Below are 22,328 nucleotides of genomic sequence, written 5' to 3' on the forward strand. Positions count from 1 at the left end.
TCCTGTCCCATGATGAAAACGTTCTAGTACAGATCTTCCTTGACTTACGGTGGGGTTATGTCTCCATAAACCGTGGTAAATGGAATATACCATAAGTCAAAGATGCATTTAATACACTTAACCTAACCAAACATCATAGCGTAGCCTAGCCTACCTTAAACGTGCTCAGAACACTTACATTAGTCTACAGTTGGGCAAAATCATCTAACATAAAGCTTATTGTATAATAAAGTGTCAAATATCTTATGTCATTTATTGAATACAGCACTGAAGGTGAGAAACAGGATGGTTGTGTGGGTACAGGATGGTTGTAAGTGTATTGGCTGTTTGCCCTTGTGATCACATGGCTGACGGGGAGCTGTGGTTCACAGCCCAGCATCACGAGACAGTATCATCACTGCATATCACCAGCCCAGGAAAAGGTCCAAATTCAAAATTCAAAGTGCATTTTCTAGTGAATGAACGTTGCTTGCTTTTACTCCATCATGAAGTAGAAAAATTGTAAGTCAAACCATCATAAGTCAGTGACTATCTGTAGTTACCTTCTCAAAGCTTCTCACCTTTAGAATATTTTAGGAATAATTAAGAGAAGCAAAAGTAACTAAGTTCCTGAGGAGGCGGGAAGGGAGCCTTGGGTCCCACTCTGAATAGTGTTTACTTCATAAATGGATGTGAAATAGCCAGCTATGGAGCGAGTACGGGTGTATCTGTGCGACTCTAGGACAGCTGTCAGAGAAGAAGAAAACTGCAGAAAACCTGATTGACTTTGATTAGCCCACAATGGCTTTCTGCATTACTGTGGCAGAAGCCCTTTTATTCAACACGACTGCGACCAGTAGTTGGTTGAATAACCAATCAACCAAACCAGCCAACCAAGAGGCTAACATAGGGAATTGTAGAAGATAATACTTTAGTACTTGACACATTTTACTTTACCCTAAAACATAACTGTACATTCACTTGCTAGTCTTTTAATATAAAGCCTTTTTTTGGAGTATGGGTCTGCTGCTTGGAGTTTCCCAGTCATCTTTTTTGCATAAACTACACCAGTAATGCCACCTTCATTGAACCTTTCCAAAGCACTAAGCTAAATTTTCATAGAAACCGCTCTCTTTCATATCACACTTTTGTTTTCCCCATTCACGCATTATTTAATTTAAAATGTAAATGCCATGATAAGTATACTTGACACAAACAGATTTGGGATATGCATTTGACTGTTGAAATTAACGAGATCACTGGCAGGCACTGAAGCGTATGGATAAACTAGAGGGCAGCCCAGCCACAGCACCCAGGACACTTACATAGCACCCAGGACCACGGCCAGGGTGTTTGGAAGGGGCCACGGAGAGCCTTGCTAGTCACACGAGTTAGCTACATGGAAGTGGAGTGAGAGAGAATCCACTGATTAATTACACATGTTGGTTAGGGTGGGACACGAGGTGACAGGAACCCCACTGTTCTGGCCCCTTAGGGTACCCCTGGTCAGTTTAGGGAGAACAACTGGGCACACTCCTCTCAACTCTCCCCTTCTACTGCAAAGCAAGATGGCCCATGGAAGCACGAGTTCTCCTCTCTTCCTTCCTTCTTTTTTTTTTTTTTTGCGGTACGCGGGCCTCTCACTGTTGTGGCCTCTCGCGTTGCGGAGCACAGGCTCCGGACGCACAGGCTCACGGGCCCAGCCGCTCTGCGGCATGTGGGATCTTCCCGGACTGGGGCACGAACCTGCGTCCCCCTGCATCAGCAGGCGGACTCTCAACCACTGTGCCACCAGGGAAGCCCTTTCCTTCCTTCTTGAGGGGAGCCCCACCCTGGTCCATGCCACTGCTGCCTGGATGGGACAGTCTGCCCATTTCTGGATTTCAGTTAGCAAGTCCTCTTGGACCTGAACCCAAGTGCTCGAACATGGCTGCTGCCAGTGATAAAGGGGACATTTTGGCTTTTGGCTTTGCTATTTGTATTATTTTTCAGTGCTTAGAATGTGGGTGGGGAAGAGGGAGGAGTGTTGTAAGTAGGGGGTCCCCTTGGAGACTCCAACAGTGTGTGGGTCAGTGTGGCCCTGTGAGCATCTTTGAATTCTTGACCCTCAGGGACCACTAGCTCATTCTATTTATGCAAAAAGATCAACAGTACTTATCAAGCACCTACTATGGGTCATGGTCAGTGCTAGGTTCTGAGGACACAGTGGTAAACAAGTTAGGACCCCATCTTCGTGGTGATTGCAGACTGGTGTAGAAGAAGGCATTAAATATCAAGGGCATCAAGTCTTTGTTCACAAAGCCATATGTTTATGAAATATTACTTTTCTTTTATTTCTATTTATATCTGACACCAAGCCCTCATCCCACTGAATAGCAAACATTCAGTCGTGGTCATTTTTTGTAGTGTAAGAAAGTGGAATAGGCCTCTAGCAATTGCAGAGGCAATTAAATTGATATTTAATTTCTTTCTGGTTTGGGGGACTCTTTCTTTTCTCAACCCTTTGCTGTTTCTGTCACGCTCTATGCATCCACCCTACTCTCCCCATCCCATCTCAACACCTACATAATTACTTCAGTGAGCTTGGGTTTCTACACAATATAAGATCTGTCTTGGGCTTCCCTGGTGGCGCAGTGGTTGAGAATCTGCCTGCTAATGCAGGGGACACGGGTTCGAGACCTGGTCTGGGAAGATCCCACATGCCGCGGAGCAAATAGGCCTGTGAGCCACAACTACTGAGCCTGTGCGTCTGGAGCCTGTGCTCCACAACAAGAGAGGCCACGATAGTGAGAGGCCTGCACACCGCGATGAAGAGTGGCCCCCGCTTGCCACAACTAGAGAAAGCCCTCGCACAGAAACGAAGACCCAACACAGCAAAAATAAATAAATTAATTAATAAACTCCTACCCCCAACATCTTCTAAAAAAAAGAAGCCCTGAGTATCTTAAAAAAAAAAAAAAAAAAAAAAGATCTGTCTTTCACTTAGGCAGTTTTCTTGGTCAACCCTGCAAAAATCTCCAGGGCAAGAAATTTCAAGCTAATGGGTTATCTACTTAAGAGGGGAGAAGGTAAAGTATAGAGGAAATGAACAAAATTAATGTGATAATAAATTGTCATATCACAAAATGAATGTATAATTGTATAATGGCGAGGGTTTTTTTGTCAGTGTATTCACAGTTTCCTATGGCTGCTACACAAAGTAACACAAACTTGGTGGCTTAAAACAATAGAAATTTATTATCTTGCAGTTTTGAAGGCCTGAAGTCAGAAATCAGTATTACTTTGCTGAAATCAAAGTATCTGCATGTACATGTTCTTCCAGAGGCTCTAGGGAATAATCTATTCCTTGCCTCTTTCAGCTGCTGTAGGCTGCCAGCCTTCCTTGGCTTGTGGCCATATCACTCCATTCTTCAAAGGACAGCATCTTCAAATCTCTCCCTGCCCTGTCTTCACATCACCTTCTCCTCTGTGTGTGTCAAATCTTCCTCTACCTCTCTCCTATAAGGCACTGTGATGGCGTTTAGGGCCCACCCAGATAATCCAGGATAATCTCCCCATCGCAAACTCCTTAGTTTAATCATATCTGTAAAGACTCTTTTTCCACATAAAGTAACCTTTAGAGGTTGCAAAGATCAGCACCTGATCTCTCTGAGAGACGTTAGCAGCCTCCCACATGAGGTAATATCTCCCATCTTTAAAACAACTTTCTTTAACTATATAGTCTCTTCTTTCCTTTAGAGCAGAACTCCTTGAAAGAGGTGACCATACTCACTTCCTCTTTCATTCTTTCTTTTCTTTTTTTTTTTTTTTGCGGTACGCGGGCCTCTCACTGTTGTGGCCTCTCCCGTTGCGGAGCACAGGCTCCAGACGCGCAGGCTCAGCGGCCATGGCTCACGGGCCCAGCCGCTCCGCAGCATGTGGGATCTTCCTGGACTGGGGCACGACCCGTGTCCCCTGCATCGGCAGGCGGACTCCCAACCACTGTGCCACCAGGGAAGCCCCCCAGTTTTCTTTTGCTGGTCCTTCCTCACCTTCTTTTTAACCTTAAAGTGTGTCAGTCTCTGGCGTCTTCTTTTCTGCATGTTTATGCAATCTAAGTCACCTCATTCAGTCTGTCTATGTATGGATGTTTAACATTTGCCTTTGAGTGTATAATTGGCATCTCAGACTCGACAAGTCCTAACTGAACTCTTGATTTCTTCCCCAAACCTACACCCGCTTCTGTCTTCTCCAGCTCAGTAAATAGTAACTCCATTCTTCCAGTGGCTTTTGAAACAGTGGTTGCAATCTGCCGAAAAATCCTAACGCCTTTACCTTTGAAATATACCTAGAATCTCACCTGTTCTACTACTGTCAGTCTATTCCAAGATACCATCATCTCTTGCCTGGATTATTGGAATAGTTTACTAACTGGCCTCATGGCCTCCACCCAGCCCCCATCCTCTGCCCCAGTTTGTTTGTTGCACAATAGCTAAAGTGATTCTGTAAAAAACTTAAGTCATACAGTATCAGTCCTATGCTCAAAATTCTCCAGTTGCTTACTTATTCAGAGTAAAGTCCATAGTCCTTACAGTTGCCTCTCAAGTTCCTTATGATCAGGTTCCCGTTATCTCTTCAGGCCTCATCCTCTACTATTATATCCTTTAAGTACTCCTCTCCAGTCACATTGACCTCTTTGTGTGTCTCATACATGCTTAGCACCAACCTCAGGGCCTTTGCACAGGCTTTTCTTTTCTGCCTGGTGTCTGCATTGTTTGATATTTACATGGTTTAATCCCTTTCTTCTTTTGGGTCTCTGCTCAAAGATCACTTTGAGGGGCTTCCCTGGTGGCGCAGTGGTTGAGAGTCCGCCTGCCGATGCAGGGGACACGGGTTCGTGCCCCGGTCCGGGAAGATCCCACATGCCGCGGAGCGGCTAGGCCCGTGAGCCATGGCCGTTGAGCCTGCGCGTCCAGAGCCTGTGCTCCGCAACAGGAGAGGCCACGACAGTGAGAGGCCCACATACCGAAAAAAATAAAAAAAATAAAAAAATAAAAAAGATCACTTTGAGAGAACTTTTCTGTATAAATAAGAGCCCCCTGTCATCATTCTCCATCCCTCCTGCCCTGTTTTATTTTTCTTTATACCACTTATAATCAGCTGGTACATATTTGTTTAGCTCTTTCCTATCTGTCTCTCCCTACTCAATTGTAAGCTCTGTGAGGACAGGGTCTTAACTTTATTTACAGCTGAATCCAAATGCCTAGAATGGTGCCTGGCACATAGTTGGTGCCTAATAAATATTTGTTGAATGGATGGGTGGATGAATTAATATATAGGTGCTATGAATAAAAGGTACAGGGTGCTATGAATAAAATGTGGGTTCTGGGGACAGACTGTGTGAATACCTCCCTGAGCAAGTGGCATGTATGTTGAGACATAATGGGGATGAGGGAATGGAGTTGGCATTGCAGTCAGTTAGAATAACATGTACAAAGGCCCTGTGGCTGGATGGGAGCATGATAAATTCATGGGACTGAGCGGGAGCCACTATGTTTGGAGCTCAGAGAGTGAGGGAGTGTGTAGTTACAGAAGAATCTGGAGAGGTAGGCAAGGAACAGGCCATGAAGAGCCCTGAAAACTGATTTTAGACTTAGATCTTTACTGGAGGAGTAACAAGAAGCTATTGAACTCAAAAATCTTGTACCTGAATGTCCATAGCAGCATTATTCATCATAGCCAGAGTGGTAACAACTCAAATATCCATCAACCAACTGATGATGGATAAACAAAATGTGGCCTCTCCATACAATGGAATATTATTCAGCCATAAAAAGGAAGAAACTACTGATACATGCAACAGCATGTATGAAATTTGAAAACATTATGCTAAGTGAAAGAAGTCAGACATAAAAGATCATATATTATATGGTTCCATTCAGATAAAATGCCCAGAATTGGCAAATCCACAGAGACACAAAGTAGATTAGTGGTTTTTAAGAGCAGAGAGAATGGTGGGGGGGGGAGATGAACAGTGACTGTTAATGGTTATGGGCCTTCTTTTTTGGGGTGACGAAGATTTTTCAGAATTAGTGGTGATGGTTGCACAACTTTGTAAATACATGAAAGCAACTGAATTGTATACTTTGAAATGGTAAATATTAGGGTGTGTGAGTTATATCTCAATTTTTAAAAAGAAGCTATTGAAGAGGCTTAATCCAGGATGAAGGGTAGCTGCATTTGATAAGACAAGATTTACATTTTGGGAATGGATTAGGGATTAGCAGTTAGGGCCTTAAGAGAAAATGCAGAGACCCCAGCAAGGAGCCTTTTACAACAGTCCAGAGAAGGAGACAGAGTTAAAATCTACCAGATTTACTAATAGGCTGGAGTTTAGGGCTGAGGGAGAGAGAAGGCAAGGATATCTCCTACTTGTCAAGATAGTCTTGACAGATTCCAAGCACTGTAATTTGTGTTTTTACCTGAAATAGGTCTTAATAAATGGTACTCATAATTAAAAAAAATTAACTTACAGTGATAAAATTCTATATCAGCTTTAATTGTTCTCAATAAATATGATATACTTGTCTTTATGATATTGATGAGAATATGATCTCTGAAAAATATTAACATAGAATTTGTACCAGCTTGCAAGAGCCTGCCTGTTAAACGTACTTGCATTATGAGCTCCTCCCCAAGATACTATTTGAAATCCACCTGGATTCATGGTGCTTTATATTGTGATTCTTTGATGATCTCACTAACTTTAGTCCCAAGAAGACTCCTGTGTCACATCCAGGCCAATGGCTTTATGAAGAAAAGAAGCCAAGTGAAACAGATCTGCTCTGCAATGATGGTCCATTTCTTCACGAAAACGTACGCAAAGTAGTTAGCGACTTCTGCAGCTGGGCTACTAAGTTTGTAAGTTACTGGTAATACTTACAAGTCGAGCTCAAAGTTGCTTTTGTTAAAAAACAGTGTTTGGATATAATCTAAGTCAAATAGGCAGAGTCGTAAAGGAATCTTTTGACTCTCCCACTGTTTAAAATAGAAATGTTTCTTGTAGGTGAAATTTCTGGAAAGTTTGCAAGCTTATAACCAATGTTTGAATGTTTATTGTTTATATGTACATTGCTGTTGTTTCATATATTTTTAAAATTTTTAAAATTTTTTTATCATTATAATTTTTTTAATTAGCTTTTTATTTTGGAATTGTCTTAGATTTACAGAAAAGTTACAAAAATAGTAAGAAATTTCCCATATTTCACATGCCCAGTTCCTCCTATTAATAACATCTCTCGTGTTAATAATTAGTATGGTACACTTGAAAAAATTAATGTGCCATTATCAATACATTTTTTTTGAATTTTATTTATTTATTTATACAGCAGGTTCTTATTAGTCATCATTTTGTACACGTCAGTGTATACATGTCAATCCCAATCTCCCAATTCATCACACCACCACCCCACCTCCCACGGCTTTCCCCCCTTGCTGTCCATAGGTTTGTTCTCTACATCTGTGTCTCAGTTTCTGCCCTGCAAACTGGTTCATCTGTAAAATTTTTCTAGGTTCCACATACATGTGTTAATATACAATATTTGTTTTCTGACTTACTTCACTCTGTATGACAGTCTCTAGATCCATCCACATCTCTACAAATGACAAAATTTCATTCCTTTTTACAGTTGAGTAATATTCCATTGTATATTTGTACCACAACTTCTTTATCCATTCATCTGTCGATGGGCATTTAGGTTGCTTCCATGACCTGGCCATTGTAAATAGTGCTGCAATGAACATTGGGATGCATGTGTCTTTTTTGAATTATGGTTTTCTGTGGGTATATTTCTCTGGGTTTTCTCTGGGATTGCTCGGTCATATGGTAATTCGATTTTTAGTTTTTGAAGGAACCTCCATACTGTTCTCCATAGTGACTGTATCAATTGACATTCCCACCAACAGTGCAAGAGGGTTCCCTTTTCTCCACACCCTCTCTAGCATTTGTTGTTTGTAGATTTTCTGATGATGCCCATTCTAATTGGTGTGAGGTGATACCTCATTGTAGTTTTGATTTGCATTTCTCTAATAATTAGTGATGTCGAGCAGCTTTTCATGTGCCTCTTGGCCATCTGTATGTCTTCTTTGGAGAAAGGTCTATTTAGGTCTTTTGCCCATTTTTGCATTGGGTTGTTTGTTTTTTTAATATTGAGCTGCATGAGCTGTTTATATATTTTGGAGATTAATCCTTTGTCCGTTGATACGTTTGCAAATATTTTCTCCCGTCCTGAGGGTTGTCTTTTCCTCTTGTTTATGGTTTCCTTTGCTGTGCGAAAACTTTTAACTTTCATTAGGTCCCATTTGTTTATTTTTGTTTTTATTTCCATTACTCTAGAAGGTGGATCAAAAAAGATCTTGCTGTGATTTATGTGAAAGCGTGTTCTTCCTATGTTTTCCTCTAAGAGTTTTATAGTGTCTGGTCTTACATTTAGGTCTCTAATACATTTTGAGTTTATTTTTGTGTATGGTGTTAGGGAGTGTGCTAATTTCATTCTTTTACAGGTAGCTGTCCAGTTTTCCCAGCACCACTTATTGAAGAGACTGTCTTTTCTCCATTGTAGATCGTTGCCTCCTTTGTCATAGATTAGTTGACCATGGGTGCGTGGGTTTATCTCTGGGGTTTCTATCTTGTTCCATTGACCTGTATTTCTGTTTTAGTGCCACTACCATATTGTCTTGATTACTGTAGCTTTGTAGTATAGTCTGAACTCAGGGAGTCTGATTACTCCAGCTCCGTTTGTTTCCCTCAAGACCTCTTTGGCTATTCGGGGTCTTTTGTGTCTCCATACAAATTTTAAGATTTTTTGTTCTAGTTCCGTAAGAAATGCCATTGGTAATTTGATAGGGATTTCATTGAATCTGTAGATTGCTTTGGATAGTATAGTCATTTTCACAATATTGATTCGTCCAATCCAAGGACATGGTGTATCTCTCCATCTGTTTGAATCATCTTTAATTTCTTTTTTCAGTGTCTTATAGTTTTCTGCATACAGGTTTTTGTCTCCCTCGGTAGGTTTATTCCTAGGTATTTTATTCTTTTTGTTGCAGTGGTAAATGGGAGTGTTTCCTTAATTTCTCTATCAGATTTTTCATCATTAGTGTGTAGGATTGCAAGAGATTTCTGTGCATTAATTTTGTATCCTGCAACTTTACCAAATTCATTGATTAGCTCTAGTAGTTTTCTGGTGGCATCTTTAGGATTCTCTATGTATAGTATCATGTCATCTGCAAACAGTGACAGTTTTACTTCTTCTTTTCCAATTTGGATTCCTTTTATTTCTCTTTCTTCTCTGATTGCTGTGGCTGTGACTTCCAAAACTATGTTGAATAATAGTGGTGAGAGTGGACATCCTTGTCTCATTCCTGATCTTGGAGGAAATGCTTTCAGTTTTTCACCATTGAGAATGATGTTTGCTGTGGGTTTGTCGTATATGGCCTTTATTATGTTGAGGTAGGTTCCCTCTATGCCCACTTTCTGGAGAGCTTTTATCGTAAATGGCTGTTGAATTTTGTCAAAAGCTTTTTCTGCATCTATTGAGATGATCATATGGTTTTTATTCTTCAATTTGTTAATATGGTGTATCACATTGATTGATTTGCACATATTGAAGAATCCTTGCAACCTTGGGGTAAATCCCACTTGATCATGGTGTATGATCCTTTTAATGTGTTGCTGGATTCTGTTTATGCTAGTATTTTATTGAGGATTTTTGCATCTATGTTCATGAGTGATATTGGTCTGTACTTTTCTTTTTTTGTAGTACCTTTGTCTGGTTTAGATATTAGGGAGATGGTGGCCTCATAGAATGAGTTTGGGAGTGTTCCTTCCTCTGCAATTTTTTTGGAAGAGTTTGAGAAGGATGGGTGTTAGCTCTTCTCTAAATGTTTGATAGAATTCACCTGTGAAGCCATCTGGTCCTGGACTTTTGTTTGTTGGAAGATTTTTAATCACAGTTTCAATTTCACTCATGGTGATTGGTCTGTTCATACTTCTATTTCTTCCTGGTTCAGTCTTGGAAGGTTATACTTTTGTAAGAATTTGTCCATTTCTTCCAGGTTTTCCATTTTATTGGCATAGAGTGGCTTGTCGTAGCCTCTTAGGATGCATTGTATTTCTGCGGTGTCCATTGTAACTTCTCCTTTTTCATTTCTAATTTTATTGATTTGAGTCCTTTCCCTCTTTTCCTTGATGAGTCTGGCTAACGGTTTATCAATTTTATCTTCTCAAAGAACCAGCTTTTAGTTTTATTGATCCTTGCTACTGTTTTCTTTGTTTCTACTTCATTTATTTCTGCTCTGATTTTTATGATTTCTTTCCTTCTACTAACTTTGGGTTTTGTTTGTTCTTCTTTCTTTAGTTCCTTTAGGTGTAAGGTTAGATTGTTTGTTTGAGATTTTTCTTGTTTCTTGAGGTAGGCTTGTATAGCTATAAACTCCCCTCTTAGAAATGCTTTTGCTGCATCCCATAAGTTTTGGATCATCATGTTTTCATTGTCATTTGTCTCTAGGTATTTTTTGATTTCCTGTTTGATTTCTTCAGGGGTCTCTTGGTTATATGGTAATGTATTGTTTAGCCTCCATGTGTTTGTGTTTTTTCCCCTGTAATTGATTTCTAATCTCATAGTGTTGTGGTCAGAAAAGATGCTTGATATTATTTCAATTTTCTTAAATTCACTGAGGCTTGATTTGTGACCCAAGATTTGATCTATCCTGGAGAACGTTCCATGCGCACTGGAGAAGAAAGTGTAATCTGCTGCTTTTGGATGGAATGTCCTATAAATATCAATGAAATCTATCTGGTCTATTGTGTCATTTAAACCTTGTGTTTCCTTATTAATTTTCTGTTTGGATGATTTGTCCATTGGTGTAAGTGAGGTGTTAAAGTCCCCCTCTATTATTGTGTTACTGTCAATTTCCTCTTTTATAGCTGTTAGCAGTTGCCTTATGTATTGAGGTGCTCCTATGTTGGGTGCATATATATTTATAATTGGTATATCTTCTTGGATTGATCCCTTGGTCAATATGTAGTGTCCTTCCTTGTCTCTTGTAACATTCTTTATTTTAAAGTCTATTTTATCTGATATGAGTATTGCTACTCCAGCTTTCTTTTGATTTCCATTTGCATGGAATATCTTTTTCCATTCCCTCACTTTCAGTCTGTATGTGTCCCTAGGTCTGAAGTGGGTCTCTTGTAGACAGGATATAGATGGGTCTTGTTTTTGTATCCATTCAGAGAGCCTGTGTCTTTTGATTGGAGGATTTAATCCATTCACATTTAAGATAATTATCAATATGTATGTTCCTATTACCATTTTCTTAATTATTTTTTGGTTTGTTTTTGTAGGTCCTTTACTTCTCTTGTGTTTCCCACTTAGAGAAGTTCGTTTAACATTTGCTGTAGAGCTGGTTGGGTGGTGCTGAATTCTCTCAGCTTTTGCTTGTCTGTAAAACTTTTGATTTCTCCATCGAATCTGAATGAGATCCTTGCTGGGTAGAGTAATCTTGGTTGTAGGTTCTTCCCTTTCATCATTTTAAGTATATCATGCTGCTCCCTTCTGGTTTGTAGAGTTCCTGCTGAGAAATCAGCTGTTAATCTTATGGGAGTTCCCTTGTATGTTATTTGTCATTTTCCCTTGCTGCTTTCAATAATTTTTCTTTGTCTTCAATTTTTGCCAGTTTGATTACTATATGTCTCGGCGTGTTTCTCCTTGTGTTTCTCCTGTATGGGACTCTCTGCGCTTCCTGGATTTGGGTGGCAATTTCCCTTCCCATGTTAGGGAAGTTTTTGACTATAATCTCTTCAAATATTTTCTTGGGTCCTTTCTCTCCCTCTTCTCCTTCTGGGACCCCTGTAATGCTAATGTTGTTGCATTTAATGTTTTTGCAGAGTTCTCTTAGGCTGTCTTCATTTCTTTTCATTCTTTTTTCTTTATTCTGTTCCGTGGCAGTGAATTCCACCATTCTGTCTTCCAGGTCACTTATCTGTTCTTCTGCCTCCGTTATTCTGCTATTGATTCCTTCTAGTGTAGTTTTCATTTCAGTTATTGTATTGTTCATCTCTGTTTGTTTGTTCTTTAATTCTTCTAGGTCTTTGTTAAACAGTTCTTGCATCTTCTCGATCTTTGCCTCCATTCTTTTTCCGAGGTGCTGGATCATCTTTGCTATCATTATTCTGAATTCTTTTTCTGGAAGATTGCCTATCTCCACTTCTTTTAATTGTTTTTCTGGGGTTTTATCTTGTTCCCTCATCTGGTATATAGCCCTGTGCCTTTTCATCTTGTCTATCTTTCTGTGAGTGTGGTTTTTGTTCCACAGGCTCCAGGATTGTAGTTCTTCTTGCTTCTGCTCTCTGCCCTCATATATTTTAAAAAGTGGCTCTCTGCACCCATCTTTATTGAGATACAATTGACATATAACATTGTGTAAGTTTAAGGTATACAATGTAATAATTTGATACATGTATATATCGCAAAATGATTACCATGATCTGGTTAGTTAACAAATCCATCACCTCACGTAATTACCTCTGTGTGTGTGAGGTGAGAACATGTAAGATCTACTCTCTTAGCAACTTTCAAGTATATACTACAGCGTTGTTAACTAGAGTCACTATGCTGTACATTAGATTCCCCAGAACTTACTCATCTTATAACTGGAAGTTTGTACCCTTTGGGCATCTCCCCATTTCCCCCACCCCATTTTTTCATATTTTAATCTTTCATTTCAGTGTTAGGACCTTCTTTTCTCTCTGTCCTTCCCTCTTTCTTCAATTCATTTTTCTCAGTTATATTTGTCTGTAAGTACTTGGAAAGCTATGCTTGACTACAGTCGTTAACGAAAAATATTTGACAGGAGGAGACTTTTGACTCAGTTATCAAGTTCTTTTCTTGCTCTCCTTCTAAGAACCTTTTTAGTTACCTATTCCTGTCCCTGAGTCCCTGTAGATGTCTAGATTCCTGATGCTTTTTCCTGAATTTAAGACTCTCTAGAATTTTCAGTCCCCCTCCCCCCATTTTTTGAGTGTATTAGTCAGTTTTAGTCAATAGATTATTTTGGACAATTTCTTTGGCAAGTAATATAATTCAGACTAGATTAAGTGAGAAAAGGGAATCAACCAGAAGTATTCAGAGCTTCAGGCACAGCTGGATCTGGGTGCTAAAATGTTTTTAGATGCTCTCCCTATCACTTAGCTACTCTCTTCTGACTTCACATTCCTGTAGTCTTTCCCTAAGAGATATCAAAAGTATTCACTAAATTTTCCAAGCTTATATCCCACCAGGCAACAACCTAACATGGGAAAAGAACAACCTTTTTCCCATAGGGAAAAATCCAGGGCTTACTCTCACCAGACTAACCTGGGGCACACCTGTGCCTGAATTATCCACTATGAGTAAGGAGATGGAATATGCTCATTGACTGGTCTAGGTCACACGTCCAACCCTGAGGCCAAGAGGTGGGCATGTCCAGCCCATTTGCAACAGATTGACTGAAAGTGGTGGAGGGAGGCTCCCCAGAGTGTGACTGGAGTAGGGCTGCTGGACAGGGTAGGTGATGCCCACTCTACCACTGCTTGTCTACAAGCTGACTGGACAGGATTGCCGGAGTCCCAGCCCTTCCACTTCTCCCATTCCTACTGCTGGAGACTATTCCTCTTTCAAGGCAGGAAGTGTAAGGAACCCTAGGATAATAGTTTAACTGATGTGGTAACCAGCCTTGTTTTCAGTCCCTTATGACCAAGGTCCCATAACTGTCATACTACTTTGGTCCCGATCACATCACCCTGTGGTATTTTCTCTATAGCACTAGTTTATACTTTCCTTCCATGTTGTTTATTTATTTATTTTTTACCTCATTGATTCTGCTTGCTCTAGTTTATACCCCTGGCTCGATTTAATGACCCCTGTCTATAAATTTCACTCCAACATCAGCTTCAGTTGCTAATGGCCTCATTCTCTGTATTCCCCAACTTACATATTCCAAAGTAGGATTGTGTTGAGCCTGTAGAGCAGGAAAAAATAATTTTCCTTTTATTCTTCTAAGTTCTCTCTGGGATCTCTATAACTAAAGGCAGATTAACAAGAGAAAAACAAACAGAAGTTTATTAACAAGTATACCTCATATATACATGGGAGATACCCAGGGAAAAATGACTAACTCTGCTAGGTGGCTTAGAATTCAGGCTCAAATACCAACTTCTGCCAAAGACAAAGAGAGAAAGGTGTGGGGAGTCAGTAATGGGGAGGTGACCAGGAAGAACTAGGAGAACAAGAGTATGGTTTATTATGCAGATTTAAGTGGGTGCCTTTTCCTTTGCTAAGAGTGTCTTATGATTTAAAGTCTTCCTTCTCTTCCTGGAATGGAGAGGGAAACAGCCTTACAAGTGGAGATTTTTAAAATAAATGTAAATTTCACTTAAAGGGTGACTTCTACTCCATTTCTAGATCATTTCCTGTGTTGTCTGCTGTTTCTCAAAATCATCAGCTCAAAATAAGCCTTAAGCCAGAGGCATATTTTGGGGTGCTATATTCTACTATCCTTCAAATCTAAGTTATCTTTCTGCCATATCATAGATCCACGGTCAGTCTACAGATTAGGGGCTCTTAATGTGACCATTTGTACTCCTGCCAGCTATGGCTGGGGGACGGGAGGCGGGTTTGTTCTGTGCACAAAACATGGCTGACTAAAATGAGCCCATGGCTTCAGTAGGAGCCCCGAACAGGGCAGCTTCCTGTATAAGGGGCTGTGGGAAGAACACACACTAACATTTCTAGACATGTCTGGAAAATACCTCTAAAGATGTTCCTACTATAAAGTGTTGGAGATGTTTGCTTTTGATCAAACAGACTGAATTTTCCTCAGCACCACTATCTCCCTCAGGACTCAGTGCATCTTGTAGGTCCTAAGTTGTCTCTTAATGCACTGACAAAGCTCTCCAGACCTCAAATACTTCTTGTCTCCTACAAATGGTGACTGAGCACTTTCTACCTCTCCTTTAAACTACCTCTCTCTTCTCCGGCCATGGTCGAATACCTCCTGTAGATTAAAGAAGGAAGAAGGAACATGTCACCATTTGTCCTTGACTCATGCCCTGTGCTACTCTTCCAGGGGGGCCTGAACATTGATGAGGAGTTCATCCTGAAACAGTTTGACATTGACTGTCAGAGCAAACCAAGCTATAATGTGCTGCATACCATGAAACTCAACCAGGTTCCTCTGGAGCTCAAGAAAAGGATTGGGCTAAATAAACTGCAGGAGCCACAGTTTTTCCAGAAACTACACTATGAGCAGAGACTTCAGAAACCACAGGTAACTGCAAAAAGGGAGAAGAACTGAGAATCAAAGGAAATTAAATTGTATTAAAATATTAAATATTCTTGACTTCTGGTACTTCAGAAGGCACTGACCTTTTTCAGTAAAATTCTTGAAATTTTTTTGATGTTTAATATTTGTAAAAAATACAATAAATAAACATTTGTTAAATGAATGAATATTTAGTACATCTTAAAAACTCACTTATACAAACAAGGCAGGCCATTCAGCATTACTGTTAATATCTGAACAGTCATTATTTCTCTCTTTATGTGTTTTATATGTTGAGACAACCTCTTTGTGTGTTTTATATGTTGAAATCTATCTCTTTATGTGTTTTACATGTTGAAATTCTAATAGTCAGTAGAAATATACATGAATGTTTATAATTGCAAGAGTAAAATGCTGCAGTTAACAATTGTGAACACTGTGTATGTCCAAAGAATTCTTGAATTTTTACGGCGGTCTTTTCGACCACAGACCATCATTCTTGACCATATGCTTGCCTGATAATTAACAAATCGCTCAGTTTCCCAGTACCAATTTCCTGTGAAGACAGAACAAGGAAGCAGAGATGAGAAAAAACAAGCTATGTTCTAAAGGGAAGTACTATGGGCCCCTAAGTACTTTTCTACACAATGTGTTAGTGCAAATTTATATACACAAGTCAAATTGTGCCAGTCCAACAACAGATTTACATGCCTAAGTGTGGGTGGGAAGCAGGGAGATTATAGAGTTAGTTTCTCTGGAAGTGAAGATAATAAATTCCCTCTGTCTTTTACACATAATCTTTGATACTATATTTCCAATATTTTTGACAAACTAACTTTGTCCTTTCATAATTGAACATGATCAGCTGACCTATTTTTACATTCATGATGTTTCCCATCTTTGACTCTGTTGCATAAAGTTTATGAAAACTATGCATTCCATCACTAATTCAGCACTTTACATTTTCCATTCTCCTCTCATCTTTCTAAAGGGTAAAATGCAGAATGATGCTGGACAGGGAAATTATATCCATGTGGTTCAGACACATGGGGCCTGAACCACTGCTTGTTCTGAATCTGGGCTGAATGAAATTGCTCAATTCTCTGTATTTACAAATAATTGCACAAATGCTGCTTTATAAAGCATGGTGGTTATTGCCAAAATCGAACTTTTGACTGGCCGATGGAGGATCACTATGCAAAAGTTCAAATAGATTTCCACAGAGTATCATTTTCCTTCCGCCTAGAGGACTTCCTTTTATATTTCTAGTGTAGATCTGCTGGTGATGAATTCTTCCAGCTTTTCTATGTCTGAAGATATCGTTGTTCTTCCTTCATTTTTTAAGATATTTTTGTGGGTATAGAATTCTAGGTTCAAAGTTTTTTTGTTTGTTTTTAGTCCTTTAAAAATGTTGCTCCACCGTCCTCTTGGTTGTGTTGTTTCTGATGAGAAATCTTATGTCATCCTTATCTTTGTTTTTCTGGACCTGTTTTTTCTTGGCTGCTTTTAATACTTTCTCTTTGTCACTGGTTTTGAGTATTGTGATTATTACACACATTGGTGTATATGTCTTCGTGTTTCTTGTGCCTGGAAAAGTTTGATCCTTTTGGGTCTTGCTTTTAAGAACTGTTGAGAAGGGTCAAAATAATGTTTAGTCTAGGGCTAACTCCCTACTACTGATGCAAGACCCTTCTGTGTCTTCTACCCAGTATCCTGTGAACCTTTGAGTTTCCCAGGAGGGAACAGGCCCTGGCCCTGGCCCTGTGTGCATGCAGGACACTGTTCTCTCTAATCCTTTTGGTTAGTTCTTTCCCAGACCTCAGGTGGTTTCCTCCCAAACATACACAGATGGAGACCCTCTGCAAACCTCTGTAGTCCCCTCTCTGTGCAGCTCTTTCCTTTCTGTTACTCTGTGCTGCAAACTTTAGCTGCCTTGGTCTTCCTGGTCCCTCAGTTCTGTCTTCTCAACTCAGAAGGTCCACTAGGTTCCTCCTGGGCTCATTCTCCTGCTCTGTGGCCTGGGAACTCTCTGAAGACAGTGAACTGGGGCAGTTGGGGGGCTTATCTCATTCACTTTTTGCCTCTCAGGGATCACTGTCCTTTGCTACTTGATGTCTAGTGTCTTATAAATATTATATATATATATATATATATATATGTATGCAATATATATCTATATTTCATTTTTTGGTTGTTGCAGGTAGAAGGATAAATCTGGTCCCTATTCCAGGGATGGAATCTCCATCTTTATTTTCTTATTCCACATACTCTCAGGCCTGTTATCCTCTGCTCTTTGATGTTCTTTAAAACTCTGAGCTTTTCGACTACCTTACCTTTGCTCACACTATTCTCTCTGCCTGATGTCCCCCTCTTCTCATGTCTACACTCTTACATCTTCCTTTAGACACAGGTCAGATGCCAATTTTTCCGTGGAGTTTTCTCCAGGTCGTTCGGTTGACATTAATTTATTCTTACTTCTAATCTCTCACAGCAGTTTGTGCCTCTATTGTAGCATGTTTCTCTTTGCCCTGTATATTCATGCATCCATTTATTTATACATTAATTCAACAAACACTTCTGAGCATCTGTTACTATGTGCCAAAAAGTGCTGGGAGCAAATGAAGGACTGTTTCCTGCATTTAAGGAGCTTACGGTCTAGTGAGGTCAAGGGATAAATGACTAACTATAATGAAATGATGTCATGGTTCATCCGGGTTGTAGGAAGAAGTAACCAGTTCCACAAGTCATGGGCTGAGGGTGGGTACAGGTAAGACTTCACAGAAGAAATTATGTTTGTACTGAATCTTGAAAGATCACCAGGTACCCAGCAACCTAACGTATTCCAGAGCTCAAGTTCTTTAGTGGAGCAGTATGTAGATTGCGTTCCTCTCCCTTCCTTTCTTTTTTCCTCTCTTTCCTCTACTACCCTCCTTCCTTTAATTCAGTGGTTCTCAGCCAGGGCAGTTTTGTCCCCCTTCCTACCCCCACACCCCACCAGGGATATTTGGCAACGTTGGAGATGACGTTTTTGGTTGTCACAATTTGGAGAGGCTACTGGCATCTAGTGGGTGGAGACCAGGAATGCTGCTCAACATCTTACAATGCATAGGCCAGCACCGCTGCCCCCCACCTCCAAAAGAGTTATCCAACTCAAAATGTCAATAACGCTGAAGTTAAGAAACCTGATTTTAACCCAACAAATATTTATTGAGCACCTGTTGTGTCCTAAGTATTGTTCTAGATGCCAGGGGGATGTAGCAGGGAACAAGCTCAGAAACTTACATTTTAGAAGGTGAGAGGTGAGACAACAAACAGTCAGAAAAATATACAGCATATCAAGCAGTGATAAGTGCTGTTCAGAAAAGTGAGGCAGGGAAAGAAGACAAGCAGTGTTGTGAGGGGTTACAGTTTTTGAATTGGGTGGTCAGGGAAGATACAACTGAAAAGATGACCTGAAATAGGTAAGAGAGTGAGCCATGTGGGCTTCTTGGGGAAGAGCATTATGGAGAGGGAGCAGTGAGTGCAAAGGCACTGAGGCAGCAGTGTGATAGGTGCTCTAGAAATTGGCAAGGAGGTCAGTCTGCTTGGAATGGAAGGATCATAATGCTGAATCCAGCTCTGAGAAGGGACTTCCCTCCCCTCTGCTCTGTCCCATCATCTCTGTTTCAGGCAGGTGTTTCTGGCTTGACTCTAGAATGGCCACACGTTCCACCTCATAGCTTAGATATGAGTGAGAAGAGGGAGGAGCAGGGTCTTTGTGTTTCATGTTTCTTTGTCCTACACAAGCATTAGACCTCCTTTCATGATGAGACAATGAGCGGGTGTTGCATCACAGCATCAGGCTGTGAACCAACAGATGCACTCCTGAGGAATGGGAGAAAGAAAGGAAAGACATCTCTTCCTCCCCCTCTTTCTCTCTTCCTCCCCCTCTTTCTCTTTTCCAATTAAAGAGGCAAGAGGGACTTCCCTGGCGGTCCAGTGGTTGAGACTCCATGCTCCCAATGCAGGGGGCCGGGTTCGATCCCCGGTCAGGGAACTAGATCCCGTATGCTGCAACTAAGAGTTCACATGCTGCAACTAAAAAGATCCCTCATGCCACAACTGCAGGTCCCACACACGGCGGCAGTGAAGATCCCACGTGCCACAACTCAGACGTGGTGCAGCCCAATAAATAAATAAATACATATTTTTTAAAAGTTAAAAAATAAAGAGGCAAGAGACTGGTGTTGAATAGCATTTGGATCAAAAGTAGTGTACCATTTACAAAGCTGAGTACAGAGCTGGGCTCATAGAGAGGCTGATAACTTATTATTTTGGTTGACTGAGTATTGTTGAAGGTCATTACCCTTCACTGAAATATGTGATTCTTACATGAGTTCTAGCTGCTTTACATAATTCTCTCATTTAGTCTTCCCAACAACCCTATGGGGTAGATACTATTATCTCTATTTTACAAATGAAAAATTTAACTAACTTGTCCTTGGACTCATAGCTACTAAGTGGGGAAGGCTGGATTTGAGCCCAGGTTTGTCTAAATCCGAAAGCCATGCTTAACTACCACATTATTTTCTCAGTCATGAACTTTTCATGTTACCTTTGTAAATCAAAGCACACTGAAACTTCATAAAATACTTTGGCAAGGAGTAACCATAAATTAAAAATAAATGATACTGCTTTCATAAGCTAAATCTTAGGTTTATTGAAATGACAAACCAAACAAACTAATGAAATTGGGAATTATGTTATTTCTACAGAATCCTCATAAACCAAAGTGGGTAAAGATGAGGTACGGAGCATGGTATCTGAACACCAAGTTGTGGAAAAAGCAAAGAGCCGATGAACCTTTGGTTGACCCCAAGGTCTTACATAAAGCTCAAGATGAGAATATTAAAAAGGAGCTATGGGAACAGGTATGTGTATATGCTGAGACTTGATCATCTGAGCTGAAGGTGGTCACAGTGCAAGTGCCACCTCATATTGAAGTCAATTCACAAGACATGGGTGCAGTTGTGTGCTGGTAAGGGACACTATGATGACATGGCTGTCTTGCTGGAAACACATGACTTTTGACGATTCTTGATTGAGTTCATTTGGAAGGTGAAATGGTCTTAACTGAATTACAATGATATAAACTTCTACATCCCAAATTTTAAATTCCAATAAATAAAAGGAAAAGCCAAATGAATGCATGAATACCCCTAAGATGTTGGGACTGGATCAAATCTTTTTTGATTATCATGCCCTTTGGAGTTAAGATCTAAAATTTGTGGATATATATTGAGTAGGAAAACACTCCCGTTTCTTCCTCTACCACTCTCAATTCTGGTCAGCAAATGTGTCGGGTTTTTTTCCCCACACCAAGCAATTCTCTAATTCCCTGACACCAGCTGGATGTCCTACAATTTTACTCAATTCTGACACCACCTACCTGGAGAGAGCATCAGATTCCACAGGTTAAGGGCTCAGTCCCACAAAACTGCCCCCACTGCAAATGCCAGTCTCAAGTCCAGGTTGTCACCTGTGCTTCTGGCTGACTGGCTATAAATCAAAGGTTCACATGACACCCTCCTTGAGTTTGATCATCTGCTAGAACAGCTCACAGAACTCAGGAAAACAGTTTACTTAGAATCTAGTAAGATTACCAGTTTATTATAAAGAGGTACACTCAGGAGCAGCCAGATGGAGAAGATGCATAGGGTAAGGTATGTGGGGAGGGGCTTGGAGCTTCCTTGCCTTCTCCGGGTACCTTTACATGTTCACTGACTTGGAAGCTCTCCAAACCCCCTCCTTTGGGTTTGTATAGAGGCTTCATTACATTGGTGTAATTGATTACATCATTGGCCATTAGTGATTAATTCAACCTCCAGCTCCTCTCCCCTCCCTGGAGTTAGGGAGGTTCAGCTGAAAGTGCCAACCCTCTAATCACGTGGTTGGTTTCCCTGGCAACCAGCCCACATCTAGTAGCTATCTAGGGGCTTTCCAAAAAACACTTCATTAAGATAAATTGCAATGTGGTTGAAAGGGGCTTGTTATGAATAAGGAAAGCTCTCGTCACTTAGGAAATTCCAAGGGTTTAAGGCCTCTGTGCCAGGAATGGGAAGAAGACCAAATATCTGTCTCTTACTATAAATCACAGTATCACAATTATTAATCTCAAATAGATTAGATTCCGGACATCCTAGGTCAATAATGATCTAATTGGTAAAATGTGTTGCTTATCCTTGATACAAGGGTAAGAAAAAGAACAGAGAAAGGAGAGAAGGTTGGATATCTTTTGAAAGCCTTTGTATTCATCAACTTCTGAACGTTATTTACACACATATTCCTAAATGAGAAGGAAGTCGTTTAAAATAACATACTTGATAAATGGCTAAGTGCTTTTCATTAGGACAAATATGAAATCAAGCTTCTGATAGCTGACCAGTTTTTTAAAGTGTGGACCCTCTTTTAGGAGGAGTTACTTGCAGACCTTCATGGACCAGTTGCCTTTAAGGATTTCATTCTGAGCAGGGGCTACAGAATGCCGAGTGTGAGTAAAGGGTCAGAAAGACCTGCTGAGGGGCTCACAGTTGTTGATGGGAAGGGGTCAGCGCCCTGACAAAATCAAAATACTTCTTCTACAGGGACACACCAGGACTCAGCCCTGGGAGAAGGGGTGTGCTTTCCCCAGACAGGGGCCCACAGATGGGATTTGGCGTTCTGCTCTTTTCATTCTGCCTGTTTGGCTCCTGCCGTCAGAGGTGCTGGCTCCCTGCTGACTCACCTTCCTTGAGTTTGGCCTTAACGGGGCCAAAGTGAAAGGGATCCATGTGCAGGGCGTGAGCCTGCTACTAAAACAATGAATTCTCCAGAAGTGTCAAGCCTCCTTCACTTCTACTTCTAAGGAGCCATGCTGGGGACTATTATTGTGCTATTTGCGGGGTACATGAGGACGCAGACTAGGGCAAAAGGTCACTTCCCGGACAGCCCTGCGGCCACTTCTGTCTTTTTCCCACTTTGTCTTTCCCTCT

At 40.6% G+C, this 22,328-nt stretch overlaps 1 protein-coding gene across 1 annotated transcript in view; it reads left to right on the plus strand.

Annotated features, from left to right (window-relative positions):
• Positions 1-22,062, plus strand: part of FAM47E (family with sequence similarity 47 member E) — a gene marked incomplete at its 5' end in the record, with an annotated part of 36,636 nt that extends 14,574 nt beyond the window's left edge. The window contains 4 exons of the mRNA XM_081257826.1: positions 6,729-6,834; positions 15,124-15,324; positions 20,073-20,228; positions 21,770-22,062. Of these exons, the coding sequence (XP_081113952.1) occupies positions 6,729-6,834; positions 15,124-15,324; positions 20,073-20,228; positions 21,770-21,916 (610 nt within the window). The 3' untranslated portion in view covers positions 21,917-22,062. The remainder of the gene's footprint in view (positions 1-6,728; positions 6,835-15,123; positions 15,325-20,072; positions 20,229-21,769) is intronic.
• Between the last annotated feature and the right edge of the window lie 266 nt (positions 22,063-22,328).

The sequence above is a fragment of the Mesoplodon bidens genome, assembly GCF_964165515.1.
Source record: "Mesoplodon bidens genome assembly, chromosome: 1".
NCBI classification, from domain to species: Eukaryota; Metazoa; Chordata; class Mammalia; order Artiodactyla; family Ziphiidae; genus Mesoplodon; species Mesoplodon bidens.